The 13,910-nt window shown below is 41.0% G+C and overlaps 2 protein-coding genes across 8 annotated transcripts in view; one reads left to right on the top strand and one right to left on the bottom strand.

The window, feature by feature from the left end:
• The window catches only part of RALGPS2 (Ral GEF with PH domain and SH3 binding motif 2), a 115,407-nt gene that overhangs the window by 59,535 nt on the left and 41,962 nt on the right, over positions 1–13,910 (top strand). The gene's annotated exons all lie outside the window — the stretch shown is intronic.
• Positions 241–12,572, bottom strand: ANGPTL1 (angiopoietin like 1). Its single transcript, XM_069022789.1, has 5 exons — positions 12,540–12,572; positions 8,614–9,469; positions 3,506–3,699; positions 1,769–2,039; positions 241–796 (listed from the first exon to the last, which is right to left on the bottom strand). Exons 2-5 carry the CDS (start codon positions 9,437–9,439, stop codon positions 609–611), a joined length of 1,479 nt encoding a protein of 492 aa, XP_068878890.1. The 5' UTR covers positions 9,440–9,469; positions 12,540–12,572; the 3' UTR covers positions 241–608.

Raw genomic sequence — 13,910 nt, 5'->3', positions numbered from 1 at the left:
GTTTAATTTGCCTCTTCATTTTGAAATAATTATTTGTTGCAAAAATCTTTCTCTGCTGGCAAAGCTAAAACGTCTCCAATTTTTTCTGTAGGTTCTTGGAGTACATATCAAACAGTAATGTGAAGTCAGATTTTTCATTGAAAGTAATACCAACATTTTTAAATAAATTGTTAAATAACTGATCAAATTTCACATTAAAGCAAGACAATGTCATTTCACATATTTACATTTAAGGGTTGAGCTAACCTGAAAAAGCATAAGCTTTTTGAACTGGAAAAGCTTCTATCTTGTCAAAGATCTGGAATTTTTTACCAGCTTTGACTGTTGACATAAAGTATGTTGATCTTGAACAAAAGATAAATATGCTTTGCAAACACAAAACATCTGCTTTTGTGAATGTGTGTTTAAAAAAAGCCACCGTCTGTCACAGTAGAGAAGGGTCCTAAAAATGGAGAGGGAATATGACAGGGGGAAGAAGATAGGAAAACTGTAGACCTGCTTTTTGCAGGGGCAGATTGTGCAAAATAAGGATTAAAAAGTAATATTTTATTTTTCTTGAACGCAAAACACTGAGAAGTTTTTATGGGAGCGCTGTGGGATTTTCCTCCTCAGTCTATAGGTCTGATCATCATCTGAACTGCTTTCAAGGAGTAGGAACCTCCCCGGTACTCAGCCCAAAATATTCCATCCTGGTACTTGCTCCGGTAGTGGCCTCCTCGGTACCAGACCCCGTTGAGGTTGGAGTGGGCACACGCGTTGTACCACCAGCCGCCCTTGTGGAAGTGAGCGCAGTTTCCTGGGGAATGGAAGGACAGGGGTGAACTTCAGCTTTAGGCAGGAGAGATGGAGATTGCTAAATGTTTTCATACTGGGCCTTATTCTCAGAGGCAGCTTGGAAGTGCTTCGCAGCCTGTTGTGGCCACATCTTGCAGTTCTTCCTAAGCTAGAAATTCTCTTTAACAGCAGCCATTGCTGGAGGGGGGGGTTATTGACATGATCTGTAATGTGACAGCTGAAAACGAAGGAGAGAACTCTTGTCAGCCTGCCAGCACTGCTTCTCCATGAGCTAACACCCAAGGAACTCGGGTTATGTGCTGTTTAGAAATACTTGAGTGGAAGCAATGCCAGTTGATGCAGCCCCGAGCAGCACGCGCGGCCACGGTTCCACAAAGAGTTGCTTGTAACTTGTGTTTTTCCTGTTACAGGCTTGTCTAAGAGTTGGCAGGATTTGTCCAGCTTTATGGTTATTGACAGCTGAGGAAAAGCAGTTGAAGTACTGCGCTCCCCAGCCGTTCTTTTACTGCAAGGGAAAAACTGGAGGAAATGAAAAAAAAAGTGAGCAGAGGACACAAACCAAGTGATGTGCCCCTTTCTTAAGTACTGGTGCATAACTAAACCTCTGCACACTCGCAGTTCCTTTCATGCTCCTCAGAGGCTTCAGTTCCTGGTGATTATGTGGCAGCAGCCCTACTCAGAGAGGCCCTGGACAGAAATTCTGGCTGCAGAGCCACGTGCAAGTGATGAGCTAAACGGAAAATTGCTGCAGTGTGTTGTCAGTGAGGGTAACAGACTTTGAATTTCTGACAGGTGCAGGGGCTCTAGGGGGGCCCTGCCAACGTGGGTTTTATCATCATTGATTTGAAGCCCCTTCCAATGGGGTCATTTTATCAGAATTTGCGTACTTTCTGTACTGAGCCGTACTTTCTGAGGCGGCGTCACTGATGGGATATCCATGACCCACTTTTGGCAGCCGTGCTGCTTTCCTTACCTGAATACGTGTCCCTGTCCCTGTCCAGCGTGGTGAACTGCTTCCCGTTGTGCCATATCATGGAGTCGCCCGCGTTGCCCTGGTACGTGCCCAGGCGCAGCCGGTAGAATTCGCTCTCGGGCTCCAGGCGGAAGCTGCTGTACTCCGCGTAGACCTTCTTGTTGCTCCAGTCCTCCAGCTCAATCAACAGTCTGTAATTATCCTGATTGGTGAGCATGTAGATATTTTCTAGTCCCAGCCAGTACTCTCCATCAATGTTCCCGAATCCTTTCTGTGCAAAAGAAGATCAGAAGGTGCTGTTAGCCTGTTTTTCTGTGTTTGTTAAAACACTCGTCAGCAGGAGGGTTATAAACCAGTGGAGCTTGGGTACTGAAAGCCTCTGAACTTCTGAATGACTTCAACCCGTGCATTTAAGTGCTTTATTTTGCTGCAGTAGGACTGCTAAGTTACATGAGATGCTGCCAGAACCGGTGATGGGGGCAAAACATCTGTGTTCTTGCTGTCCTCCCCTTTTTGAGATAAAGGGAGGGAGAGTAGGGAAACTGTAACAACATATTTCTTGACAAAGCTAAGGGGATTTATAATAATGGGTGAATAATGGAATTTTAGGTTGTATTTCCAGGTTGGAAAAGGTATTTATGGGTCACCAGTCTCAATGCTCAAGGCAAGTAACTTCCTGTTGCTTTTGTATTGCAACTAGTGTTGGTTTTTACTGTGAATTTAATGACACAGTTCCTCTGTGTTCTTTACAGGATTTACTAGAAATGAAATATAAAGACATCTTTTCTTTCAAATCACAGACTACCAGCACAGTAGCTGTGAAGTGGTACTTCCTATCTGCTGTCTCCTTTCCCCAGTAAACCAGTGTTGTTTGGTGTTGCATTATGTTCAAAATGTTTGTGGCTGCTGTTATGGTGCTCCATGACTGCCTTAAAACATTTTATAACATTTAACACTCCAAAGCCAAACATGTACTGCTCTGAGCAGTATAGACTTTGCATATTTATTTGATCTGTTTGTTTATTTATTGGATAATTGTTTTAGTTGTTACTGATTTAGGGATTCATATTTGAATCACTAAATTCCAAGGATGCAAAAATCCTCACATTAATTTGTGTCATATATGATGATGTCGTTGTTGTTGTTATTACCTCAGCCAAATGATCTTCAAGTTTCCTGTTCAGCATGTAATTACTCCAAAGCAGCATCTTCTTGTCATCCTAGACATTCTGCCTGCTAGTGCATAATATCACAATAACACACAGCAATGTGTTTCCCTTCACCAGCCTGACATCTTTAGATTTCTACCCTAAATTAACAGGTGGAAATGATTTCCTTTAATTCATTATTAGGACTGTTTTTCAGTTGAGTCCCCAATCCAGCAGATCTATTAGCGTGTTTAGATGAATAATTCCACTGGCCGAGTTTGCTTATTCATAAGGGAGACAATGAAGCTTTACAAGTACTCACTGTAGTTGTCAGTGCGTTAATAAAAGTCATGTGTTCAGTGAGAACTTTGTAATAAATGACTTCCCAGCCGCTGTCTAGAATCACACATGTCCCAGTTGTGTTGTGCATTACAAACCCAGGCTGCTTCAGACAGGCAGGTTCACCCCAAGTTAACTGTGCATTGAGGGAAACAGGACATTCCCCCTGAAATGTGTTGGCCTCTGGGGATGATCACTCTTTCCAGTTATCTTTCTTTGCCCACTGATTTTTCTGCATTCTAGAATTTACCTTGTAACTGTCCCAGTTCCTGAAAAAGTTGACAGATCCATCTGTCCTCTTCTGGATGACTGCCCATCCTCCAGGGTCCAGGCTGTTCTCACACCAGAGCTGCATGGGCTCGTTGCTGTTTTCGGGTTTGATCATGTAAATCCCACTGCTGGCATGCCCAGCATCCCTGGCTTGTTGGCAGTCTTTGAATGGACCTTTTGGGAAAGAAATACTGTAAACCTTCAAGATTGGCTGTGCAGTGCCCATTGTCCAGGAATATTTTGTAACAGAAAGCCAGTAATTCAATTAAGGTATAAACCTACCGTGGAAAATACTGCAAAAGCTACTGTCTGAGATCAATTTTATCTGTAAATAATCATGTTAATATCCTCTCTCCATAGATTTTTGAACAAAACCTTCGTTTTGCTAAACAAATAATAGTCTTTGGTTAGCAACACCCAGTTTTTTTTATCTGCTGTGGCAAAGATTTGTACTCTGGATTTTGATACTGAAGAGCATTATGATTTTTTTTCATTAATTATTTTCTTCTTTTTTACAAAAGGCAGACATCAATTTACTTCATTTTCTGGTGTACCAATTTGAAACTGGCAGAAGTGAAGACCAAAACAAACTCAGGATACCCAACGAGCCCTCCATATTTCTGAATATATAAGTAGTTTGAGAGCTGCTGTAAGAACTATTTACTGCCAGAGTCTATAGACATGGAATTTAGTCAAAGAGAATTCTTACGCTGCATTTTTTCTGCCCTTGCTTACTTACCCAGGTTGAGGATGAGGCTGTTATCTGTGGCTAGGAATCTTTTTAAGTTTCATGTGTCATGCTGGTGTGATGTGTGTAGATGGACACTGATGAAGGAAATAAGCGAGCAATGGAGAAGGATTTTTGAGCTAAAAGGACTCCTATGTTTGTTTTCAGGGCTGTGGTTGCACAGAATTGCTGTTGCTGTTGTTTGTGACTGCTGCTTGAAAGCTCTGCTTTAGTCCATGTGAACAGTGATTTTACAAATAATACCCAGAGAAGACCATCTGGTCCTTCTCTGAGAAGGATGCAGCTTACATGTCTCTGAAAACCTTGCCTAGTTTGCCTTTTGGTTTTTGGTAATGTTTTTATTTTCTGCTTTTTAGAAAAAAATTTGTTGGTGTGTCATTGCTTCAGTTGGTTTAGAGAAACTGTAATTTACTAATGAAAAGCAAAGTGTGTTCTAATGACTAGCTAGTGGTGGATGCCCTAAATGTGTTTGAAAACTCAGTACCTCTGAAAATAAATTAGCTACAGCTTTCCTCTCCTTCCAGAGGGCTTATTTTCTCAAATCTGCTTGGAAATTCAGAGAGAACTCATCAGTCACAGAAACAGCTCATGTACAAAGCAGCACAGAAGATACTTGTTGGGTTTTTCTTTAATCAAAAGTAGAGGCTGAGGGAAAGGGACCTTCACAGCAGACTAAGCTTGTGTGACAAAAGCAGGCTGATTTCCTTAGATTTTCAGGTGGCAGTTGCCAGTTGGACAAGTATGTAATTAGCAAGAAATCCATAAAGCATTGCATATTAATTGGAGTGCATGAAGCTTGTGTATCTAATGAGGAGCTTCTGGCTGTGACAGGAACGTCCCAGACCCTGAGCCCTTGCTGTAGGTGCTGCTGCACTGGCAGGATTGTGGTGGCTTTGTCATTCTTCCAGTGCAGGCAGTGGCACCGTAGGAAATAAATCCTGTAGCTTTGGTATACAAGTGCTTTTTTTCCCCTCTCTTGTTCCCAATTAAAATTTCCATGTGGATTGTGACTATTGCAGAGTTTGTCCAGGGGTTAGGTAATTTCCTGGGCTAAACTGGGTCTCATTCCCATTTCTTGAACTGTCTGAAGTAAATTTGGGTGCTCTCTAATTGACAGGGATGTTGTTCCAGAAGTACTTTTGTGAAACAGTTACTGCTTTAGGAAAAGTATAAACAAAGAAGCCTTATTTTTTGGAGTGTTAATTGAACTTTAGGAATAGCTTAATCAGATCTGCTGTTGTCTGGGTGTTATCCCACGTGATTATCACTGGAGGAGGAATTGAGCACTCGTTTTTCCATGAGAGACCCAAGCAGATGCTTGGGGTCATTTTAAGTAGTTTTTAAGGCAGACAGAATTGCACCAGTGTGTTTATGTAGTACTTGGATCACTTCTGGAGTTCAGCTGGCTGTAAGTTCACAGGATGCAACTTGTCTGCTTTGATGCTCAGCTTTGTCTGCGTGTATATACATAAGTTAATGTTGTGGTAGAGGTAATAGACTTCTGCTCTGAGTGTAAGGAAATATCCCAGAATTTGTGGTATATAGCCTTGAATCCTTTTAGTGAAGTAAATTCTTTGTTATGTATAATTGTTTCAAGTTCACGTTCTAAGAACTGATCTTGTTCAGTGGAAATACTGAGGTTTGTGAAACTGAGAGACTCCCCACAGTGCTGATGTGGGTGGAGGGAGGTCTGACTGATGAAAAAAGCATGAATTTCTGTTTTAAATCTTACAGGTGATATAGTTTGTGTAAGAAATAAGTATCTTGTGCACATCTAGTCTTTTGTAACAGTCTGTGTACACTAAGTCACTGAGACATAAGTCAGAAATACTCTGAGAAGATGATCTGTTAAATATTTCACTTCTAAAATTGTGGCTGAGGTGTATGAATCAGTGCAGATCATATTCTGTGCTAAATTAAATGAAGTAGAGAAGGAAAGGGATTACATATTTTAAGTTAAAAGCTTGATAACTTGATGGCTTAATCCCATTTTGAGATGCCAAATGTTATTGTGAACAGATGATACAGAAGTTGTGCTTGTGTGAGGTTCATAGAGGGGATTTTGGGGGGCATCAGTAGAGGAAAAGTCCAAACTGAAATTGGGCATATATTAAAAAACAAAGAAGCTATATTGTTAACCAAGAGGTATTAGAAACAGGGGGCAAGGTGTGTTGGATTTTCAAGTACTTCACTAACTTGAAACTATTTTTTGCAAAAATAGTGGCAGTAATTTTGGGGGTCACTGGTTATTATTCCAAATGTTAAAGTAATTGTGGCAACTACAATTCACAGATACGTTAATCTTGCTCAATTTTTAGAGCAATTTTTGTACAAATTAACCACCATACTCAGAAAATAGAACTTCATCCTTTTGTTTGCCATATATTTTGCATTTTACTCTCCACCCACAATATGAAGATGCACATTGACCTTTCTGACCCATCTGCTGCATGCCAAGTATTTGTTAGGAGGTCCAGGTGTTTACTCTGACATAAGTCTTTAACAGGCCTATTTCTAATTGGGACTGTCTGGTTTTCATTGGTCTTTTTTGACATATTTCTATATTATAAATAGTCTTTATCTTTGAACTCTAAAGTTCTTTCTTCTGTGACATGGTTTCGATTCTGTGCACCATTAAGTCTGTTTACCTTAATTTTAAAAATCAGGGGTAGTAACTGGGCACTGTGTTGGAATGTACAAGTTTTGGTTGTGCTGACCAATGCTCTACCAGCTGTAGCAATTGTCAGCCCTCCTTTTCCCAAGCACTGCAAGAAACTCTTAAACTTCCAACTCATGAATCCAGTATTAAAGGACAGTGAGTAATGTTACAATAAGCTTCCTAGGATTTCTTTGTGTTCCCTTCCAGAAATGGCTTCCAACTCTGAACTTTTAGGGGTAGAGGGGTTAGTGAACACCAGGGTAGATAATTCAGAGGATAATACTTAGTGCTGTTGCCTCGTTTGTGTGTGTGGAGAAAAAGATGCATTCAGAACAGAACCTGGAAGCGAGGGTTCGCTGGGAAGCAGGAAGTCGTGGCTTTTTTTAGAATTGTACTTGTGCTGCCTGACCAGACATCAACGCAGTGCTTTGATATGAACTGTTTCCTTTCTGTCATGATGTGCCACTGAAATTCACATGACATCTGGCTTTTTGCTTGGGCTCATGCCTGAATTTTCTGCAGACCTTGAATAAAAATAGTTGTTCTTTACATCAGCAGCTGATTGGTTGTAATGCTGCAGAACAGTCACAACTAAAGGTTTGGCTTCATCTTAGGAACCAAGTTGAACTTTTAACGGTGACTAAAAGCAATTTGAAAGAAACAAAACCAGAACTGCCACCTAAATGCAAAACCCCCCACCAAACCCTTTTGCCATGCTAACAGAAGCCAAGAGCAAGCACTCAAAGGGATGTCTGAGGAAAACTTGGTTTTCTGAATCCCTGAATATTTTTAAATCGCAGTTCTGTCAAAATTTTAATAAAGAGAGAAACATTATCGAGTTCAGGGCAGCTCAGAGGTTCTTGATTCCTAGTGATGCATGCATTTATCTAATGACCTGAAGAGTTTAGTACATGAAGATCGGATGCAGTCTCCCGAATGTGTTTTCATAATATTTATGGTTTTAGTTTAACTTGCCGTCCCCTACTGGCATCAGGTTACTGGGAATGTAGTTACTGATTTTAAATTTTCAAAGCTGAGTGCCTCCAATTGGGTCCAGCCTTGATTCAATTATCCTTTCAAACTTACCGCTCTTGAGTATTTCAACTGAGCGCTCAGAGGCTCATTGCATGACTGTGTTGGTGGATTTAGATGTTCATTTTAAAGCAGGTCAGAATAGAAGGATGAAAATTCTTCTAGTAGAACTTTCTTCTGGCAAATGTGTACATGTAAGTCTAAAGGACAGAACCTTAAAATGACTTAATTTGTTTATGATGAATTAGTTTGTCTTATTCACCCTTGCCAGCTACTGTAAGGTGTAGCTAGCAGGCACCATCAAAGAAATGGGTAAATATTAGAAAGTTTATGCTAATACTGAATTTTCACGTTTTCGTAAGTCAAACCCAGCTGCAGAGAGAACCTCCAATGCTTTGTGACTTGAAGGCAAAAATTGTTCAGATTGAATTTCTGAGTATCAGCCATTTCCACAAATTCATCTGACAGAGATTTAGGCTATTTGGCAAACGAAAGCTTTCCCTGAGAGGTGGAAGGGAGCAAGAAAATCAGGGGCAAGAGCGAGCTGTAACCAAGTACTTTCAGTTCTTCCTTGTGTTTCTATGGTGGGGACAGTGTCCCTCAGAAATGGAGAAATCTCAGGTTAGGTAAATAGTGGCAGGTGACTTACCCTCGTTAATCAGGGCCAGAGGTGGTACTCTGAAAGGACTCTTTGTAGGAGAAGTGGCTGGGTCAGGTGGTGGCCTTCCATCTCTGTCCCGGGGGTAGCCCGGGTCTCGCTGTATCTCGTTGCCTCCCAGCAGGACGGGGCTGTAGGGCTGGCTGTTGGGAATGTGCTGCGGCACGACCTGCACCAGGGGCGGGGAGCCGTGGCTGTCCTGGCGCGAGAAGATTCTCAGGCACTGCTCCTCCAGCAGCGAGATAGTCGCAGACTGGTTGTTCACCAGGTCAGTCAGTGCCGCGTATTTCACTTCCAGCTCCTTGTATTTCGTTGCCATCTTCAGCATTTCTGTTGTAACATTAAGGACTTTGTTTTCCAGCTGGGAAAGCTCGAGTGAGTTGTCGCGCTTTCGAATTATCTCATGCAGGAGTTGCATGTACAGTTGGGTCACACGAGAGTTCATGTTTCGACTTTCTTTCCTCAGTAACTTGACTTCGTTCACAATGTTTCCGTCCACATCCACTACCAGCTGCAGAATGTCGATCTCCCGCTTCTGCTTGGACAGCACATCCTTCAGGTTCTCGATGTCCATCCTGGTGACTTCATCGTTCCTGCTCCCAGCGCCCAGGCCGTTCGTGTTCACGCAGATCGGCCCTGTGATTTTTTGTTCTGGCACCAGGAAGGTGTAACCACATTTCCTCCCTTCCTCTGCCCCGTCTGCTGAACGGGGCTGCCTCTGCTGGGGCGTCTTGCTCGGCGTGGGTTGTTCCGTGCAGCGCCCCATGGACAACAGCAGGAACAGCAGGACACCCAAAGTCCACTTCAATACCTTCATTTCAAAGCAAGTGTGACGGCTGTCAGGAGCCTGTTGAACAGATAAAAGATAAAGTCATTAAATCAGAGGCGCAGCTAAGGCTCCTGGACTGTTGAACTGCCTACATGGATGGGTTTGCCATGCTTGCACGTGTGTAGCCAAGCCTTTGGAATCTCTTACTTGGGGTTAGATTCCATTGGATTGGCTGTTTGTTTTGAGCAGCGAACACTAAAATTTAGATACAGGGTTTGGCAGAGAAGTTGTTGCAGTGGGGCAGTTTTCAGAAACAACGGTGTGCTTGGATTCTGTGTTACACTTCCATTATCAGTTTGACTGCTCAGGTCTGTGCTCGCTGCAATTACCTGCACGGGGCTATGGAACATAGAGCGCTTGCAGAATACCTTCCTGGAAGGGAAGTAGAGAGATGAAGTTATTTATATAAATGTTGGATTTTGGATGATATAAGCCTTTCTGGTCCTCTTTTAGCTTTATATATAGATGTATCCTTTGTTAAATAGTATATACATACTTATTCATATACACACCCATGTTTCATATTTATATATACTCGGTTTTAGTAGACTTGAAAAATGCATCTTTAAGACTATTTTAGGACATGAGTGTTAGGCAGGAGATTAGATACTGTTTCAAACATTGAAAATTACTTTTTCAAGTGACTTGGAATTTGCAAGGAAAGCTTAGAACACTGTTTGCTCTGCATATGTGTTCCTATTTAGTTGCCGTGAGATGAAGGTTTGGAATTGTTGTCACACAATTTTTGTATCTTTGAGAACATCTTTATTCTTTATCCAAATAATGCAGAAGTATCAGGTGTGTTATCATTATAAATACCACACTGAAGCGTTTCATTCATCTTTTAAAGAAAATTAGGAATTCCTTTTAACTCTAAAGAATTAAACTGCAGTGATGAAGCTCCACGAATGTTCTTGAGAGGTGTTTTTTAGCTTTAAATATTTGAGATGATAAACAAAGGTAGCGCTTAAATAAGGCAAAAAACCTTCACTTTTTGTGGTTTGTTTGCTTTGTGAAGTAGATCACTCTTCTTATCTCAGCTGTTGATCTGGCTTTCCTTTCCTTTCCTTCTGCAAACCTCTGGATAGCCTTTGTACAGTGGCCTTTGGATAATTACAAAGAGAAATACAGTGAGAGCAGGGAAAGTTAATTATCCTGCTGTTCCTGCTAAGTCCAAGTTTAAGTGCATTTGGCAGTCCTGACACAGTGATCCCAAAGGAGAAGCAGGGCTGTGCTGCTGCCTTTGCACTCACATTACAAATGATAAGGTGACTTGTGGGTCAGGTCACTTTTCCCAGGTCTGTTAGTGGCTTTAATATTATTGCAACAGATGGTGTCTGCCCAGCCTCAGGAAACCTGTCAAGTCTTTGTTATTTGCCTTCACTGAGAGCAGTGGTTACAAGCTTCAAGCCATGATGTACATGCAGTCAGGAGTTAGAGCTAAAAGCTCTGCTTAAGTGTTTGACAACTTTTTGTTCATCTGATGGTTGTCTTGCAAGCCCTGCTTCCGGGAGGGGAAGAAAACACATTCAACACATACTGAAAATCCTTTCTTACCCTCTATAAATGGAGGGAGCACCTAAGTTTGAGGAAGTTTATTTTTAAAAACATATTTCTCTTTGTTTGTAGCAATAGGTATTTCTGTGTCTACTAATAAATATTTTTATCAAAAACAAAAGTTAAAAGTTTTGTTAATATTTCTCTGCTGAAACTGTAACTTCTGTTTAAAGGGAAAAAAAAAAAGTTAGGAAGAGGTGTCACTTTTCTCCAGAGCTGGTTATGTGTTTTTCTTTGGTAATTTCAGACATTTAAAATATTAATCACTTGGACACTGCTCAGATTTGGTAGTTGATTAGGTTAAATGTTCACATGAATCATGGGAAGCACATGGGAAACTGGTGTGTGTGTGGTTTCTAACTTGACAAGGATGAGCCACATTAATAGTCTGAAGTTTAAAACCTCTTTGCATCTCCTAAATTATTTTTCAGTACTTTTGCATTTACTATTTGCAGACTGAGGGAAAGGAACTTCATGGCATATGGTTGAGGATGAAGCCATAGTACAAGTCCAGTATTTTACTGTTTTCAGTGTGTAATGGTACTTCATGGTCCGAGAAAGTGAATAACATTTTAGTTCTTGGTAGCTTTTAAAGACCCTACAGAGTTACTGAAATAATGAATGGCTGGGGATTTTTCCCCAGAGCAGCACGTTTTCTCCCAAAATTCATAGAATTTAAATGAATCTTTCAAAACCAAGCACTTTGCAACACAATCCACATTCTAGCCATGTATTCTGCTGCAGTCTTTCTGCATTTCTTTTAATATTGAAGGTGTTCATTTTGAACTTTTACCCTCATATTTTAAAGTGTCAAGCTCTGTGTCTATACGTGTGCTGTCAGACCATTAAATGAATTGAAGGGTCAAATACAGCATAGCTAAATCCAGCTGCTGCATAAGATTATGCCCTAGAATTTGAAATGATTCAAATGTCTTGTAGTAATCTGAGACATTCAGATAAGCAGGATGAGTTCCTTCTGAGAATCTCCGTGGTAGGGAATGTATATATGCTTCCATGGAAATGCTGATGTTGAAAAAATTAAATGTCTTAAAATGTTGCTTGTCAAGTTTGAGCAGCTTAATGCCTAACTTGTTATACAAGAATAGGTTCTGAGCAAGATATTTACCTGGAGTTTTAATCAGCTTAGAAGGAAATGAAAATACTGTTTCAGAAATTTCCTGATGTTCTGGGCAAGCAGCTTAAAAAAATAGGAGCTGTTTATCCAGAGTATCACAGAATGATAGCCTAATATGCAAGAGCTAAATGACAAATTAAAATTCGAGTTGGGAAATAGTTGTAGGGTTTTTAGATCAGACACATTTTGTCCTGGATTCCCAGGTTTGGATGTTTAGGTGGTGGCATAACTGTTAGGAGATAGCTGAGGCTCAGGGATCAGTTCAGAACCACGGCCTCCACCCTCCCTGCAGGCTTGGGGTCGCCTGTACTGAGGGGGGCTGCTGGGATACCTGGTGCAGACCTTGGGAGTGAAGCAAGGCAGTTTGTGATTACAGATCCCATTGCTTTAAAATACCTTATGTAGCTCTTGAGTAGATGTCACGCTTTCTGGATTAGAGTAAACTGTCACTTCAGCTGCTTCTGGTGTGCGTTTCTGTGCCACCCAGTTTTGGGTCTCAGATTTCTGTGGAAGTTTCATTACCTATGTTCTGGCCTGCTGATGTTTTACAGCTTCTGCAGAAGAAAATGTGCAATTGTTCACAGCAACACAAGCTTCTTCATCAGCTTGTCAGAAACACTCAGAGCTGTGGACAGGGCTTCGATACCATTTTATTTTTAATGCCATTTCTTCTGGTTTCTTTCTTTTTCCAGAGTGATCCCTGTGCAAAGAGAAACCCAACTTGCTTTCAAAATTAGTTTTTGATTTATTACTTTAAAAAGTATTTAAAGGTACAAAGTTCCAATTTAAAAGAGCACCACAAGCCAGTAACTTCTGTTTTTAACTGCTGTAACACAGACCGTGTTACCCCCCGCCAAAATACTGTAATCACGAATAGAGAGTTGCATGGATCAGGATGTGGGGAAGCTGGTATATATTTGGCATTTTTTAGCTCTCTGCACAACAAACTGTTTGTTCTTTGTTGTACTGCTGTGACTCATGTTCAGCAGGATGTAAAATTTGGAAACCCACAACACAAATTGGAATCTGTTCCTCCAGCGCTGACGAAGGCTCGTTCTCCCTGGGCAGCGTAGGGTGATATGGGTGAATGTAACGAAGCTGTTGCAGGTAAATGTGGATATAGGATTCCCTTTGTATGGAAAATGCAGTATCAGGACTTATCTCTATTCCAAGTATTTATTAAAAGAATATGGTCAAGAGATAAATGCCAGCAGTGCCCTCTTACATGTAAGAGGAAGAGAAACAGACTGGGTTCTTTGAGAAAGTAAATTACAATACTGAGACTAAAGATGCTCTGAGCATGATACCAGCTAATCAGGGAGCTCTGCTATTGATGTTACAGGTACTTCATTTTCTGTTGAGCTTTGCCTGAGCAGCTGAAATCAATAAACCCAGCTGTGTTCCCCTACGCCTGCACAGGCTAAGTGAGGATTTTTGTGGATTTTTTGAGCTTAAAACTGGGTCCATGACATAAGAAGTAATACTAATGTGGGGAAGATACTCTTCCTATAGGAGAAATGGTCACATGGATTTCAGTATATCTATATTTAAGTAAGTTACTTCTCCCTGTATAAAGAAGTGCTTTTCCGGCAAGTCCCTCTGCCTCTGCTGCAATAACAGGATTACTTTCAATTGTATTGACTGGGATCCAGGAATAATATGTTCTTGGGTTTTGTTTGTCAGATTCGTGATGTATTGAGTCACAGAATTCTGCTTCTCAGAGATTGCCATGAACCTGATTCCTTTTAGGAAAGGCAGTCTAAAAAT

The sequence above is a fragment of the Aphelocoma coerulescens genome, chromosome 8, assembly GCF_041296385.1.
Source record: "Aphelocoma coerulescens isolate FSJ_1873_10779 chromosome 8, UR_Acoe_1.0, whole genome shotgun sequence".
Classification (NCBI taxonomy): Eukaryota; Metazoa; Chordata; class Aves; order Passeriformes; family Corvidae; genus Aphelocoma; species Aphelocoma coerulescens.
This window is presented reverse-complemented; position numbering and strand designations above follow the sequence as displayed.

Excerpts from the sequence above, each read along its gene's own strand:
- ANGPTL1 (XM_069022789.1), bottom strand. The coding sequence starts at position 9,439 with ATGAAGGTATTGAAGTGGACTTTGGGTGTCCTGCTGTTCCTGCTGTTG. Across the intron at positions 2,040-3,505 it reads GGAACTGGGACAGTTACAAG|AAAGGATTCGGGAACATTGA; the intron begins GTAAATTCTAGA and ends TCTTTTGCACAG. Across the intron at positions 797-1,768 it reads GGACAGGGACACGTATTCAG|GAAACTGCGCTCACTTCCAC; the intron begins GTAAGGAAAGCA and ends TCCATTCCCCAG.